At 35.4% G+C, this 14,303-nt stretch overlaps 1 protein-coding gene across 2 annotated transcripts in view; it reads right to left on the reverse strand.

Annotated features, from left to right (window-relative positions):
* The window catches only part of LOC149805351 (tetratricopeptide repeat protein 27-like), a 121,540-nt gene extending 107,239 nt beyond the window's left edge, over window positions 1-14,301 (reverse strand). Inside the window, exons 1-4 of one of the 2 annotated variants that reach the window (XM_089949529.1) lie at window positions 14,088-14,300; window positions 8,416-8,608; window positions 2,712-2,841; window positions 71-211 (exon numbers count right to left, since the gene is read on the reverse strand). In XM_089949529.1, coding sequence (XP_089805655.1) covers window positions 71-211; window positions 2,712-2,841; window positions 8,416-8,608; window positions 14,088-14,169 — 546 coding nt within the window. In that variant the 5' untranslated portion in view covers window positions 14,170-14,300. Of the gene's footprint in view, window positions 1-70; window positions 212-2,711; window positions 2,842-8,415; window positions 8,609-14,087 lie in introns of both variants that reach the window. The other variant, XM_089949538.1, reaches the window with a different exon arrangement.
* Between the last annotated feature and the right edge of the window lie 2 nt (window positions 14,302-14,303).

Here is a 14,303-nt window from a genome sequence, read left to right on the forward strand (position 1 = left end):
ATCAAAATCTTAAAACAAAAATGTCAAATTCCTGACCCCAATATAAGGCTCTTAAGATTTCCTTTTTCACCTGAAGATTTTGAAGTTTTCCCCGACAATCTAGAAGGATACATCTTGCTAAGTATAGGTATTCCAAATGTACAGCCAAAGAATAGACTGGTTCACCATCAAAACTCAGCTCACTTTTGATTTCCTCTTGTACTTTGTTAACCTGAAAATGAATGAATGAGAGTAATAAATGAAAATGACTAGCAACACATGGCATCCATTAAGCCCTTGTTTGGAATACAGCCTTAATTTGAGACAACAAATGGCAGACCAAAATGAAAAAGATTAACAACACATGGCATCCACCAAGTTCTTGTTTGGAATACTGCCTTAGCTCTGAAACTATATTCAAAATGATTCACTCAAGCAGAAAATTGTGTTATCATTTCAGTTTGAAGCAAGTAGTGAAGCTGTTTTAAACCTGTTCCATAAGACAGAATATTAGACTTAGCTGTTTTCCACTGAAATGAGTGCATGGATTGCAATATAGAAGAATGGCCAAAAATTTGCATTTTAAAGAGAACCAGCCAAGGACAGCTCAACAAAAATGTTACTTATTAATGAATTTAGGATTTGAGATCATATTCACTTTTAAAAAATCTTCTGTTTCATACAGGTAAGTAATAATTCCCAATATCTCTGATAACTCCCCAAAGATAAATCAGGATTCTCAATTCCCCAAAACACACCCATTTAGGACCAACTAGATATTGAAGACGTCTTTTCATGAAACCTCATGTTGATATGATCATCCATTTAGGAAGTGTAGTGATGACAACAATTTCAAGATGGCTGCCAAAGTGGTCATACGGGAGATTCAGGTTAGCACTATTTTTATATTGGACCAACTATACTTCATAAGAAGTCATCTGGTGAATATCACATGGTGATATGTCTTTCCATTCAGGAGGAATAGTAATAAGCATGTTCTCAAGCTGGCTGCAGTGGTGGCCATAATGGATGTCAGACAGACTGGCTGCAGTGGTGGCCATAATGGATGTCAGACAGACTGGCTGCAGAGGTGGCCATAATGGATGTCAGATAGACTGGCTGCAGTGGTGGCCATAATGGATGTCAGATAGACTGGCTGCAGTGGTGGCCATAATGGATGTCAGACAGACTGGCTGCAGAGGTGGCCATAATGGATGTCAGACAGACTGGCTGCAGTGGTGGCCATAATGGATGTCAGATAGACTGGCTGCAGTGGTGGCCATAATGGATGTCAGATAGACTGGCTGCAGTGGTGGCCATAATGGATGTCAGACAGACTGGCTGCAGAGGTGGCCATAATGGATGTCAGACTGGCACCATTTTCACTATAGACCAACAAGATAGTGATAACCCGATGCAAGTATTAAGAAAGATTGCCACCAGTGCATTTGGTTGCTTAACATTACTGAAAGTTTAAAGTTTTAGTGTGTTACACTTAAGTTTCTGGGAAAACCTTAGTATCAAATGGAGTAAATGAGCACTCAGCGGATATATATACCTGCCGAGTACTTATTTACTCCATGTCTATACAAAGTTGACCCTGAAAATTAATGATCAATGGGTATCAATGACCTGGTCCTTAAGTTAGTATATGCAGTCCTAACTAAACTTTTTGTGCAGAACTTTTTTTAAAAATTTTAAAAATTGTATTACTAAAACTATGACCTCTGACCTTTAAACCCCAAAATTAATAGGCTTTTTCCTTACCTGAAAAGCAAGCCAGCCACAAAATTTCATCCAGGTATCTGATATAGAAATAAAGTTATGTGCAGAAACCACTTTCCTCATTTTAATGACAGTGATTTTTACTTTGGATCTCAAAACCAATAGCTTTCTTCCTTCACACAAAACAAGTCATTAACAAAGTTTTGTTTCCAGGTCTTTTGCCTTTCAAAGTAAAATAACAAAACAACTGAACATACTAACCCCATGTGAACTCTGAATAAGGTGGCAGCATTTAATTTATTTGCTGCAATATCTAATTTGATTTATAACCTTGCTCTACTATTCTCTAGAACTGCACATCACTGGGATAACAGACAGCTAAGTCTGGATTATGTAACTGATGCCTCTGCTGTGGGGGGAAAATTGTTTCTCATGACTGTTTCACACTTGCTACCATCATTAGGTGTAACAATTCAGCCTCTTAATCTACCAGTACATGGAATAAAGGTCTATTCTAGGATAAGTAATTCTGGGATTCATGTCCAGTGACACAAACTTACACTAAAAAATCAACTGAATGCATGGAAATTGAATAATATTTTTAAACCATACATTTACTTCTGCTTTAAATCAATCTCATATTCAGAAAAATACCAATGTTTTTTTAAATGGAGGGGGAAATACTTCTCATAAATTTTCAGTTTTAGAAAAGACCCTGTGAAGTATTTCAATAAGTGTTATCTTGAACAAAATTAGTCATCCATGTCACCTTAAAAGGTATTAAGGTACCAGTAAGAAATATTAGGTCCCCTAAAAAGACATAAGAATGGATCGATGGAAATCCATCAAGATTTCTTCTTCTTCCTTGAATGGTACCAGACACAAACATTGTCTACAGGGTATTCTAAAGGACATGCAAAATTAATTATTTAACCATGGCAAAAAAAAACCTACACCAATTTAAGAAGTTTGCAGCCTGAAAAACAATGGAAGCAAAATCCCATTACCTGTTCTTGGGACTGAAGATCCAGTGGTAGAGTAACACTGGTCAGGTCATCATCAAGAGGGGGACCAAGCCAGTTGCTCTGCACAAACAGCTGTAAACAGCTTGCCGCCAGCACCAAAACATCCAACTCTCTAGGGAGACACAAAAGAATATAATTAAACAGTACTGAATATAATCAAATGCTGAACATAATCTTAATATAATGAACTCAGCTGAGTAGTATACATATTTTAAGAACAGAAATAAATCTGCAAACTATTGGTGTTCATTCTGTCCAACATTATTAATCCAATTTTATTTCCATTAAATACATGGCATTAGCCTGACCATAGGGTCAAGAGTTGATTTTATTATCAGTTCATGTTAAAACAACTCTCTCAAAAGGCTCATGCTGTACTGGGCTGAAAAGAATTTCAAGGAATCCACCCTAAGTCTGTTCCTTCTGTCTAATTAACTGCTGCCATACCAGATATTCATGAAAAGCTTTGCCATACCAGATAGTCATAAAAAGCTGTGCAAAAATTTGGTAACAAAAATATTTTCTTATAAATCAGAGTCAGCCTTTCTCACAAAAAACTCTTTGTCATGGCGTCTCACCTTATACCTGATATCCTATGTTAGATACAGCATTAACAATAAAACTTACAAGGGACCAAAGATCTCAAAGAATCATGACATGGAATACACGACTGATTCAAATAATTTGCAAAATTCAATTAAACAGGTATTAGAAATTAAAGTTTATAGCCATCTGTTTTATCACTTTATCCTTTTTTCAGCAAATGCTGTGCTTTTTCACGTGGGAAACAATTAATTTCAAATCAGAACTTCTTATACAACCAACTGGAATTTCTCTTTTTTTATGCCTAAAGATCAATATAAAAACTTACACAGTGTAATGTGAGAAAACTGATAGCCCTTGGGACCAAACAAATTTTGGTTTTGATAAGTTTTCAGTTTACTGAGGCTTACAGAGATTTGTAAAAATATCAGAGAGAGACAGACAGATAGATCTTTGTGAAAGAGTGCACAAAACTAAAAATGCTATTGGGTTTTTTATTATTATTAATTACATGCATTTAATGGATGATTAGCTGAAGAACATATTTTCCATCCTGAATCACATATTGTCACATAAATAAATACAGTCATTCCACATATAAATAAAAGGCAAAGTGAGGCCACATGCCTGGTAAATAAAGCCCTGATATTTAATTAAATAACCAGCAATAAATGTACTACTGATCATGTATACAAATGAATAGATAATGTGTGTGTGTGTGTGTGATATGGATATTTAACGTAGCTTAACAATTTTTCAGTCATATCGCTACAATGTCTGCAGTGTGGCAGTTTTAGTGATGTCTAGCACTGAGGCATCATGCCACAGACATGTAGCATGATGTCCCATCCAGTCACATTATCCTGACACCAGGCTAACCTGTCCTAATACTAACCTCTTAATGCTGAGCACCTAGCAAGGCAGATGTTAGTACCATTTTTTAGAAGTCTTTGGTATGACTTGGCCGGTCTTCGAACATGCATCTAAGATAGACACTCTAACCAATTAGGCCACAGGAGCAGTCCAGAATAGATAATAAGCAGCTAAATAAAATATTTCTTAAATGGCTTACCTACAAGCATTTAGTTATTAATAATTTGCCTTAAAAGCTGGCATTCTTTTATGGTACATAGACTTTAGATTAGCTTACTTCTAGCCCTAATATGTGTCTGCATGTGTCATGTATTGTATTAACATTGCGTGCCTGCAGGTGTCAGGAATTTAGTAGCAAAAAGTTTGAACTGAAATTTGGTTTTATGGGTTTCTTTTAAGTGTAAAATTGAAATCTTGGAATAAAATATGTTTCAGTATAAAGAGTTGAGGGGTTTCGGTTTACTGAGGAAATAATCAGTATATTAAAAAAGAACAATGCAGGACTCCATAATAATTTCAGTCCTATGGGGATTCCAGCATACTGGTGGGGGGGTTTCAATTTTGAGGAGTTTTACTATGATAATTACATATAAGATAAAACTTCGAAAATTTGCATTTCACATTTTTCTACAAAAATGTTTATGAAAAAATATGGTTGAGAATCTTAAAACTACCATACAAATACTGACAGTCTTTTAAAAACAGTATACAGCACACGCTGACTTTTTGCTTTTCATATACTGAGCACTGGATGAATTAAATTACCTTTCAGTTTTTTTAATGCAAACTGCAAATATTTTATGTATTGTGTCAAAATATGAAAATTATAAATAAAATTACTGATCACAATTATCTGAAAACTAAAGGCACATTGATAATTGTTTCCCAAAAAAATTAAGGGTGGACAAATACTCGGGTTGCCTGAAAATTAAAGGTAAAGATGGCAATATTTTTTTTATAAAAAAAACAACTCAGTTAATGAACTTGCATCATGTAAGGTATTCTTTACATATCTGCACAAGCTGGGTTTGCTAAAAAATCTATGCATACTTGTTTGTGTTATGAAGCTTATAAGCCATTATAGATAACCTGAAACAAGACCTAACCTCTGACCTTAAAATAAATGTCAAAGTATTATTGACTTGTTTACTGAAAAACAACAAAATATGGCTTTTGAAAATTAAGTTCTACATGTAAGTCACTGGGTTCTTAGAGCTCACAGAAACATAAAAGTTTCAGCAATGACCTTGACTTGACCTCAAGAGCAAGTAGGTCTGCTTTTTAAACATGTTCACAATATAGTGGACATGTTGTTTGGCAGATTTACACCATTTCATTCAAGACCAAATTACATAATACAATAAGTGTTTTAGTGAAAAGCCCATGTCAAGTCCACCATTCAAACAAGCGGTGTATACAAGTTACATCAGCACCATTTTTATTCAGGACCTTCTTAATACAGTTATAGTGCTTTTGTTTCAAGTCCATGTCAATACAACCATCGATTCACAATTAGCCATAAAAAGATTCTAAAGATGGCTATCAGTTTTCATGACAATCATCTAAGAAGTTAAGAAAAGCAGGGATTAAAAAACATAGACAGACAACAGACACAGGCCCATCAAATAAGTTTATTTGGTATTCTACCAGTCAAGCTACAAATGCTTCCACTCGTGTCACCATAGTTACAGTGAATCATATCAATATAGATCTGAATAACAAGATCATACTGTTGACAAGAGTCCTTGAAAGGACTGATGCTCTACTGGCATAACAATCTTTCCTGCAAATCAGAAAGAGTAGCAACAACAAAATTTTCAAGATGGCCATATTAGATGTGAGATCAGTATCATTGTCACAAGTGACAACTAAACATCATAAGTAGTCTTCTGGTGAAAATCCCATGTTGATATGACTTTCGTGTTAGGATGAAAAGCAGTAACACAATTTTCAAGATTGCCACCATACTGGTGGTCAGATAATCACCATTTTCATTTAGAACCAACTCCTATGTCATAAGGACTTTCCATTAGAAGCCATATCAGTAACAAGATATTCTGCACATCTGATCATTACCATTTTCATTTAACACCAATCAGATATCATAATATGTTTTTTTAATAAAATCTCCATGTCAATAATGATCGTCATTTCATAAGTAGTAGTGAGAAACAGATTTTCAAAAGGACTATGTTGACAGCCATATTGGATATCATATCAGCACCATTTTCATTAGGACTAACTAAATAGCACAGTGAGAACTCCATGTCCATACAACCATTCCTCTTCGTGCAGAAGCAGACCTGGAAACCCTGATGAGTCTGTCTCAGTAAGGCAGCTGATTTTTTCCATAAGACTGACCAGTTTTTAGCACAGTGTAACAAAATATCAATAACTGCTATTGTAAAGCTGGAAAATGTAATAAAAAGTTTGATGCATTGACAATAAACATTATATTCAACTGAAAAGTTTTTCAAGTACACATAGACTTTATTTACCACTAATACAGTTGCACAAACTCGAGTTCCAAACCCTATGCAGCTTAATGACTTGCTGCTATCTCTCAACTTGACATAATTCTTGGAAATTCTTTTCCATTTCACATGACGACGGCAATCATATCTCCCGCCAAGAGACATACTCAAATTGGCATGTGATGTCCAATAAACATAATTGTTTCTTTTCAAGCTTTTATTCACAAGAATCTGAATACTGCTTTTCTTCTTCCGTGTTGATTATTAACACTTTTCTAGAAGCTTATTTTCCCTTTCATCTTAAACATGCATCACTTTCTGGATGCCATTTAAAAAAATCTATAATCAACAGTTTGATCATACAGACGCTTCTCATGAACAAATAGGTGCAGTTTTAAGCATCTGGTGTGCTGCTGTAAAGTTAGTCTGGTTCCCTGGCTAATTTCACTAATTCTAAGATGAACCCCAGATCCAAATAAAACACGAATGAACCAATTATTCAGAATTTTTAGCAACCAATATTTTTCTGTAGTTTTGCTAGTAAGACCATATATTAAGGGTAATTTTCGTAAAACTTACAGTATGGCAAAATCGTAAGAGTTGGCAGGTCTGCAGTAGTGCTAACAAAGATTTTGAAAATGGCTTCTGTGGCAGCAATACTGGATGCTCAAGGGGCACCATTTTTAGTTAGGATCAACTAGACCATGGGATAAATGTTTCTGTAAAGTTTGGTGCCATTCCTCTCTGTAGTTTATGAATAACAAAAACAAACTTGTGCTAATGATGCTGGGTGACTGCTGAAAGACCATCACATAAACTCTGCTGGTAAATACCCTGCAGAACTGAACTAAAATGTCACAAAACCATGAAAATTACTTCCAACTGAGATAGTTTTGGTATGGTAAAGTTACTCTGAGATGCACACTGCCATAGTTTTTCACAAGGTTTAGCAACTTTTAACAAGCTGTACTTTACCTATATAACAATTTTCATAAGTGGGGGTGAAACAGAGTTGACAACACTAAAGATGTAATGAACAAATACCTGAAAACGCAAAAGTCATTCAAGCATGCCAATTAATTTACAGTTTACATGGCTGAGTTACTCTTCATACCAATGTTCATATATAGAGGCAAAATAGGGTTTTAAATATTGCAGAAGAAATAAATGAATGAACAAATGAATAAATAAATGGGCAAAATGTTATATCCCATTTCCAATTCCACTGGCAAATTGATAACAAAGCATAATTTTAAAGCATAAAGCCCATCCCTTTGGATCTTGCCTCAATGTTACCGAGATAAGTCTTACATGTAAGTCATGACTTCAGACATTTGATTGGTCTGTTTTAAATCAGACCTAAATTTTAGACAATTATATGACTGGATTATAAACTTAAATTTCTGTTCTGCTTGTAAAATTATGGCTAGTTCATGAATAAAATGAATAAATGTTTACTACATCGTCCAAAAGATGTTTATGTAATACAGTAAAACCTGTCTTGAAAGACCACTGTTGTGAGACCACCTGTCTTGAGAGACCTTATTCTCAATGCACATATTTATTGATTATATAGTGTTACAACCTGTTATTAGAGACCACCTGTCTTGAGAAACCATAATTGTTCAGCAGAAGGGGTGGTCTTTCAAGACAGGTTCTACTGTAGTATCTCAAATTCAGAATCCCTACTTACATAGAATTTACAATAGTAAGCATACATGTAACCCAGCTGATAGTGTAAATCTGCAGCACTAAGAGGCAGGGCAATGTTAAGTGGTTAACAACATAACCCATACCTGATTCTAATGTCTCCTTCATTTGATGTGGGGAAGGAAAGAAACTTCTCCACATTCTTGACTATCCTTGCTCCAAGTTGGTGGGGACCCTCCTCAGACCCCCTCTGTAGAATCTGCTGTCCTATACGACTCCTAAGTACTCCATCATACTGACCTCGACAGAACAGCCCCACCAGGTCCTCACTGACCAAACCTACAATTATCACTGTTAAAACTACAGATCACAAAACTTTAACCATAGTATGGATACAAAATTTCCATTGAATATCATCTATATGAATTGGTGATGTACAATAATTGATAAATTTATCAGGAACATTACGTCCTGAATTAGCTTTGTCTTTATGTGTCAAAAAGAAAACTGAAACATTATGAAGCTGATCATAGTAATCAGACTGAATCAGATTGATCTCTGCCAAAAATAAGATTTCAAAATCAAAGAATTTACTTTTTCATAAAAATTATCTATTAATGGAGTATTATTTATTGAAAGCATGTTTGAAGAAATCTTGACTAATTAAAACCCAATTTAAATAGTAGATAATAAACACAAATATGTGCTTCAAACAAATGTTGATTATATAATAGAACCATATTTATTTATTTGATGAATGTCTTTTCATTAAGTCTATTTCTAACTTTAAGAAGAAAAAAAACTTACATGTAAGATGTAAATAAGAGTACAGTGAACAGTACCTTACACACAAGAAAATTCATTGTCTTCAAGTATCAAATACAAAATTTTACCTAATGATGATGGAATTAATTTTGTTTGACCGCTCCAGTGACCTATTGGTTAGAGCATCCACCTCAGATGCAGGAAGTAGTGGGTTCAATCCACGGCTGAGTCATGCCAAAGACTTACAAAAGTGGTACTAACAGCTGCCTCGATTGGCGTTCAGCATTAAGAGGTTAGTGTTAGGACTGGTCAGCCTGGTGTCAAGATAATGTGACTGGGTGGGAAATCATGCTACATGTCTGCGACATGATGTCTAAGTGCTAGGCATCACTCTAACTGCCACAATGCAGACATCATAGCGATATGACCAGGGATCATCCTGGGCTTCGCCAATGTCGCAAAGTGCTATTTTTTTTCCTTATTGGCGACAAAAATATCCTATCTGGCGATTTTTTTGGTGACAGACTTTTTGGTTATTTAATTTGTACATACAGTCATGGATTTGGACTGGATAAATTAAAAGGGAGAATGAAAGGAAGCCACAAACTTGACTAAGCAATGCATTGGAATCAATCTGTTACACAAACGATCCTTTGTTTGTATTGACAACCCCATCTTTACAGTGCACTGTTACATCATAATCTGCTTATGCTGACATCTTGGCTGAGTACTGTATGCTGTGATACAGTCAATCATGCTACCGAACTATACCTACAACTGGCCGACTTTTGAAGACGCCAATAGAACAGATACAATTAATTGAATGGCTAATCCTTCTGTTGGTTTTTTTTTTACATATACCAATACAATAGTTTTGCAGAACCTTTATAAAAAACTGATAACCTTTGAGGTACCGACTATTGTGTATAAATACAAAGCAAATGGAAAAAATCTCAATCACAATTATGTCTGTCGCCAGTGCAGCATTTTACTCATTGATCTTTTCCTTTTGCCATCAATCCGTGTTACGGCTGCTGAGATTTAAACTCCGCAACAAGAAATAGCACAAAAACCCCCAGTTTTGCATCATTAATAATAATTATTTATTTCTCAAAATACAGGAGTGAAAGAATCTCTAAATTGGGTATGAATTTATGCTTATATATACGGTCCAATATTGCCAGGTGTTGAGTCGTGTAAATTTTATTCGTGGGAATGGAGATCCTATTTTGCTTGTCGAGAAAATTTATACAGCATTCAGTGATCATTCTTGGGATTTAGGAAGCAATTCGCTACAAGCTTTGTAAAGCTAGCCATAAGGGGGGGGGCCTGCTGATAGACTACTGGTGTCACCTGTCAGCACTGTGGACTGTGAACGTGGATTCAGTAAGATTAACCTCATAAAAACTGACATCAGAAATAAACTCTGCATCTCATCTCTCAAGAATTTCATGAGAATCAGCATGTACAGATGTGAAAAATTAGACTTTGAAACTGCATTCAACAAGTGGGCAGCCTAAACTCGTGATGGATCTTCAGGTAACACTTTGTAACATTTTGTTAATGCTTGTTGTAATTAAAGTATTAGCTAACCCATCGTTTGTAATTGCATTGCCTGTTACATTAATAGACTAAATTAACACTTGGAAAAATGTACACTACTTGTTCTGGCGACACTTTTTGAAAATTGTCGACAAAATATTGAGGTTGGCGATTTTTTTGGCGACAGCTTTTTAAAAGCCAGGACCATCCCTGTATGACTGAATTTTTTTAAATGCTATGTTGAAAATCCAAATCACAAACAAACACACACACATGGTAGTTTAAAACCCAATATTATGAAACAATAGATATCTGGCCATTGAGCTAAATGAAGGTGGGACATCTTGCAAGAATATGAAACTTTTAATCTGTTCAATAGTTTCATTTCCCTATGAATAGCTTCATCCCCTTGGTAGCCTCATCATCATGGTAGTTGTCTCTGGCAGACCAAAATCTAGGCTAATTTAAGTACATGTACATGTAGCATATAAACAACTATACAGTCACGTGCTACTATGATAATAAACATCAGAGTGAATTGTTTCGGGAAACATGTTAGTTGACTATGGGATATAGATAAAACAAGGACTACCATTTTTTAAATATAAGTTTTAGTTGTATTTTCAAATGGGATTTGACTGATACATGAATTTTCTAACATTTGATCAAATACTCAAATTCATGGACTTTTCATATGCATGAATATTATTTAACCCTTTACCTCATAGAGCATAGTGACAAAGTGCAGCACGCTATAAATAGAACACCTGCTACCTAGCAGACCGCATCCGCATAGGCATGCCTGTGAATTGTTAAGCAATGTAGTGGTGTTACGTTTAACAGCAGTTTTAACCATTTTACGTTTTAGGTAGACATCTATTATATATGGAAAAATTGAAGAGTAAAGTCCGAATTGTTATAGCTGTGTAATTATTTTTCACAGAAGAATATTTAATGTGCTTTAAAATTGAGAGAGAACTCATTCACCGTCATGTCAGTGAGGCCGCGTGACCGACCGTAGCTGCCATTTCCCATACTCGAAATTTACACGTTTTTCGTCTGCGTCTACATCGCTAAGTCATCTGAATTTGATAATCAATAAAAACTAATTGCTGCTTACATAAATATCAGAGCCTTTACCTTAGTTACTGAATCTTTCGTGGTTGTGATTCTACTCGTGAAAACTTCGTAAGTACTGAATGAAATCCTGCCTGTGAACTATTAAGCAATTTAGTGTATCTTATGTTAAACAACAATTTTAACCATTTTACATTTTTGGTACACATATATTATATGTGGACAAATTTAAGAGTAATGTCCGATTGTTATAGCTGTGTAATTATTTTCCACAGAAGAATTTTTTTATGTGCTTCAAAATCTTGAGAGAACTCGTTCACCGTCATGTCCGTGAGGCCGCATGACCAACCGTAGCTGCCATTTCCGATACTCGAAATTTACAAGGTTTTCGTGTGCGTCTATATCACTAAGTCATCTGAATTTGATAATTTATAAGAACTAATTGCTGCCTACATTAATATCAGAGCCTTTACCTAATTTATTGAATCTTTCGTGGTTGTTATTCTAATTGTGAAAACTTCGTATGTACTGAATGAAATCCGTGGCTGCCATTTTGGAGAGTGGAGATTACAACCCAGTTACTTTAAATAGCAGATATCGACCAGTGCATGAATAGCGACCACGTGATCTGACGTAATCGTCATTTGCAGAAATGAATGTAGTATGTAATAGGGGGGTTTTCCCCGAAGGTGGCAATACGAAAACTAGCTCAAAATGGCTGATGTTTACAGCAGGCGTCAAAAGGCGCTTCTATGCGAATGGAGTAGAGGCGTCCAAAGACGCTTGTATGAGGTAAAGGGTTATCACAATATTAAGTGTACTACACAAATGAAAGTTGTCAATATACAAATATATTTCAGACTAGTTGTCTTCATTTAATTAAAATTTCCAATTTTCTTTCTCTGCATAAATCCTAGTCACTGATGACAGGTCATCTTGTATGCAAAATTTCAATTTATTTTCAGCCCATGCCCCCTCTTACTTATGTAAACATCCACTTATGTTGACAATATTACCTTGGTCCCGAGGATATCAAGATAAACAGATAGTGCTGTATTATGAAAATGGCGACATTTTTGAAAATTGGCCAAAAAATATTCAGGTTAGCATTTGTTTTGGCAACAACTTTTTTTTAAAGCCAACACCATTTCTGTTATAGATACTTCTTAACTTTAAAAAAAGAAATGAAAAAGAAAACAAAGAAAAAATTTACAACGGGCTCATATCATTGCTTACAATTGACCTGTCATACATACACTATATAATAACTACAAGGAGCACACTTGCTTCCTTGCTCGCACTACCTATTTAAGAATAAATGCTGATATTTCAAGCTATGCTTTGTGTAGAAATCTGGTATCGATATTTAGCTCAGGCATTCGACTGTGTATCCCTATCAAAAGTTTGACTTAATATCATACCTTTAAGGAATGCCAAATCATTTTCCCATGCTCCTGCTCGATTAGGCCATGACTGCACCGGCTTAATATGCGCGGGCGTGATCAGGGCCATGTCGAGCAAGAGCATGGGAAAATGATTTGGCATTCCTAAACTCATTAACCCCTGGATTTTCGTTTTCATCTTATTTCTGAACACTGCCTAATACATCGACTTCCAAGAGATTTTCCATTAGCATAATGCCTAGTTGTGTTAGAAACATTGCTTTCTATTTGTCATTTTGCTCACGCATGAGCAGAAAGGTAAAAGTTGGGAGTTCTTTTATTATTATTTTTGCTTAATGGACCCATAATTTTTTTTATCAGGACCCTACTCTTTATTCCAAATGCTCACCTTATCCTACTCTTTGCAAAGGTTCACCTGTCTGTGTGCAGTTCAGACCTGTATGCCTTAGATCTGAGGCCAAAAAGTATAAAATCCTGACACAAAATCGGATTCTGACCATGGACGAATTTTGGGGTGAAAAAATTATTTTTTTCCCTCTATTTTGTAGTCCAACTTGACGCTACAGAGCTCGGCAGTAGGCTACTACCTCCTGCCACGTAAACGCGGCGCCAGGGATTAAAGAGTTAAAGATATGATATTAAATCAAACTTTTCATAGGGATACACAGTCGAATGCCTGAGTTAAATATCGGCATCAAATTTATGTAGCTTGAAATATCAGCGTTTATTCTTAAATAGGTCCCGCGAACAAGGAGATAAGTGTCCTCCCTTGTAGTTATTATATAGTACATGTATGATAGGTCAATTGTAAGAAACGATCCAAGCCCATGTGCTTAACATCCAGTTATTGTGATAAAAATAACACATAACAATTTCCTGGTTATATATCACAACTGAGCTCTTTAAAAACATTCGTTTCTTTCTATCTCTATTTTGCACGAATGGACTCTGAATGCAAGGGAGCTTTACAAAAGTTATTTCCACGGAAATAGATGACATGTCTCGAATTTTGGTGATAGTATCATGCTTACCATGATGTGATACGTCTATACCATACTCTTGGGAAAGAAGTGATATTTCAAGAACTCGCAATCTTTTTATGATTGCCTCCATCGCTGAAATGTTATAAATTAATCATTAGAGCAACTATTATGCATCAAACAAATGCAATTTGTAAAACGAGGAGTGTCAGTTGCGGACACATGGAAGTGTTTACATCCATTCGATTGGTTCCTTCTATATGTCAA

This window comes from Sinohyriopsis cumingii, chromosome 2 (assembly GCF_028554795.1).
Source record: "Sinohyriopsis cumingii isolate HCF-2022 chromosome 2, ASM2855479v2, whole genome shotgun sequence".
NCBI lineage: Eukaryota > Metazoa > Mollusca > Bivalvia > Unionida > Unionidae > Sinohyriopsis > Sinohyriopsis cumingii.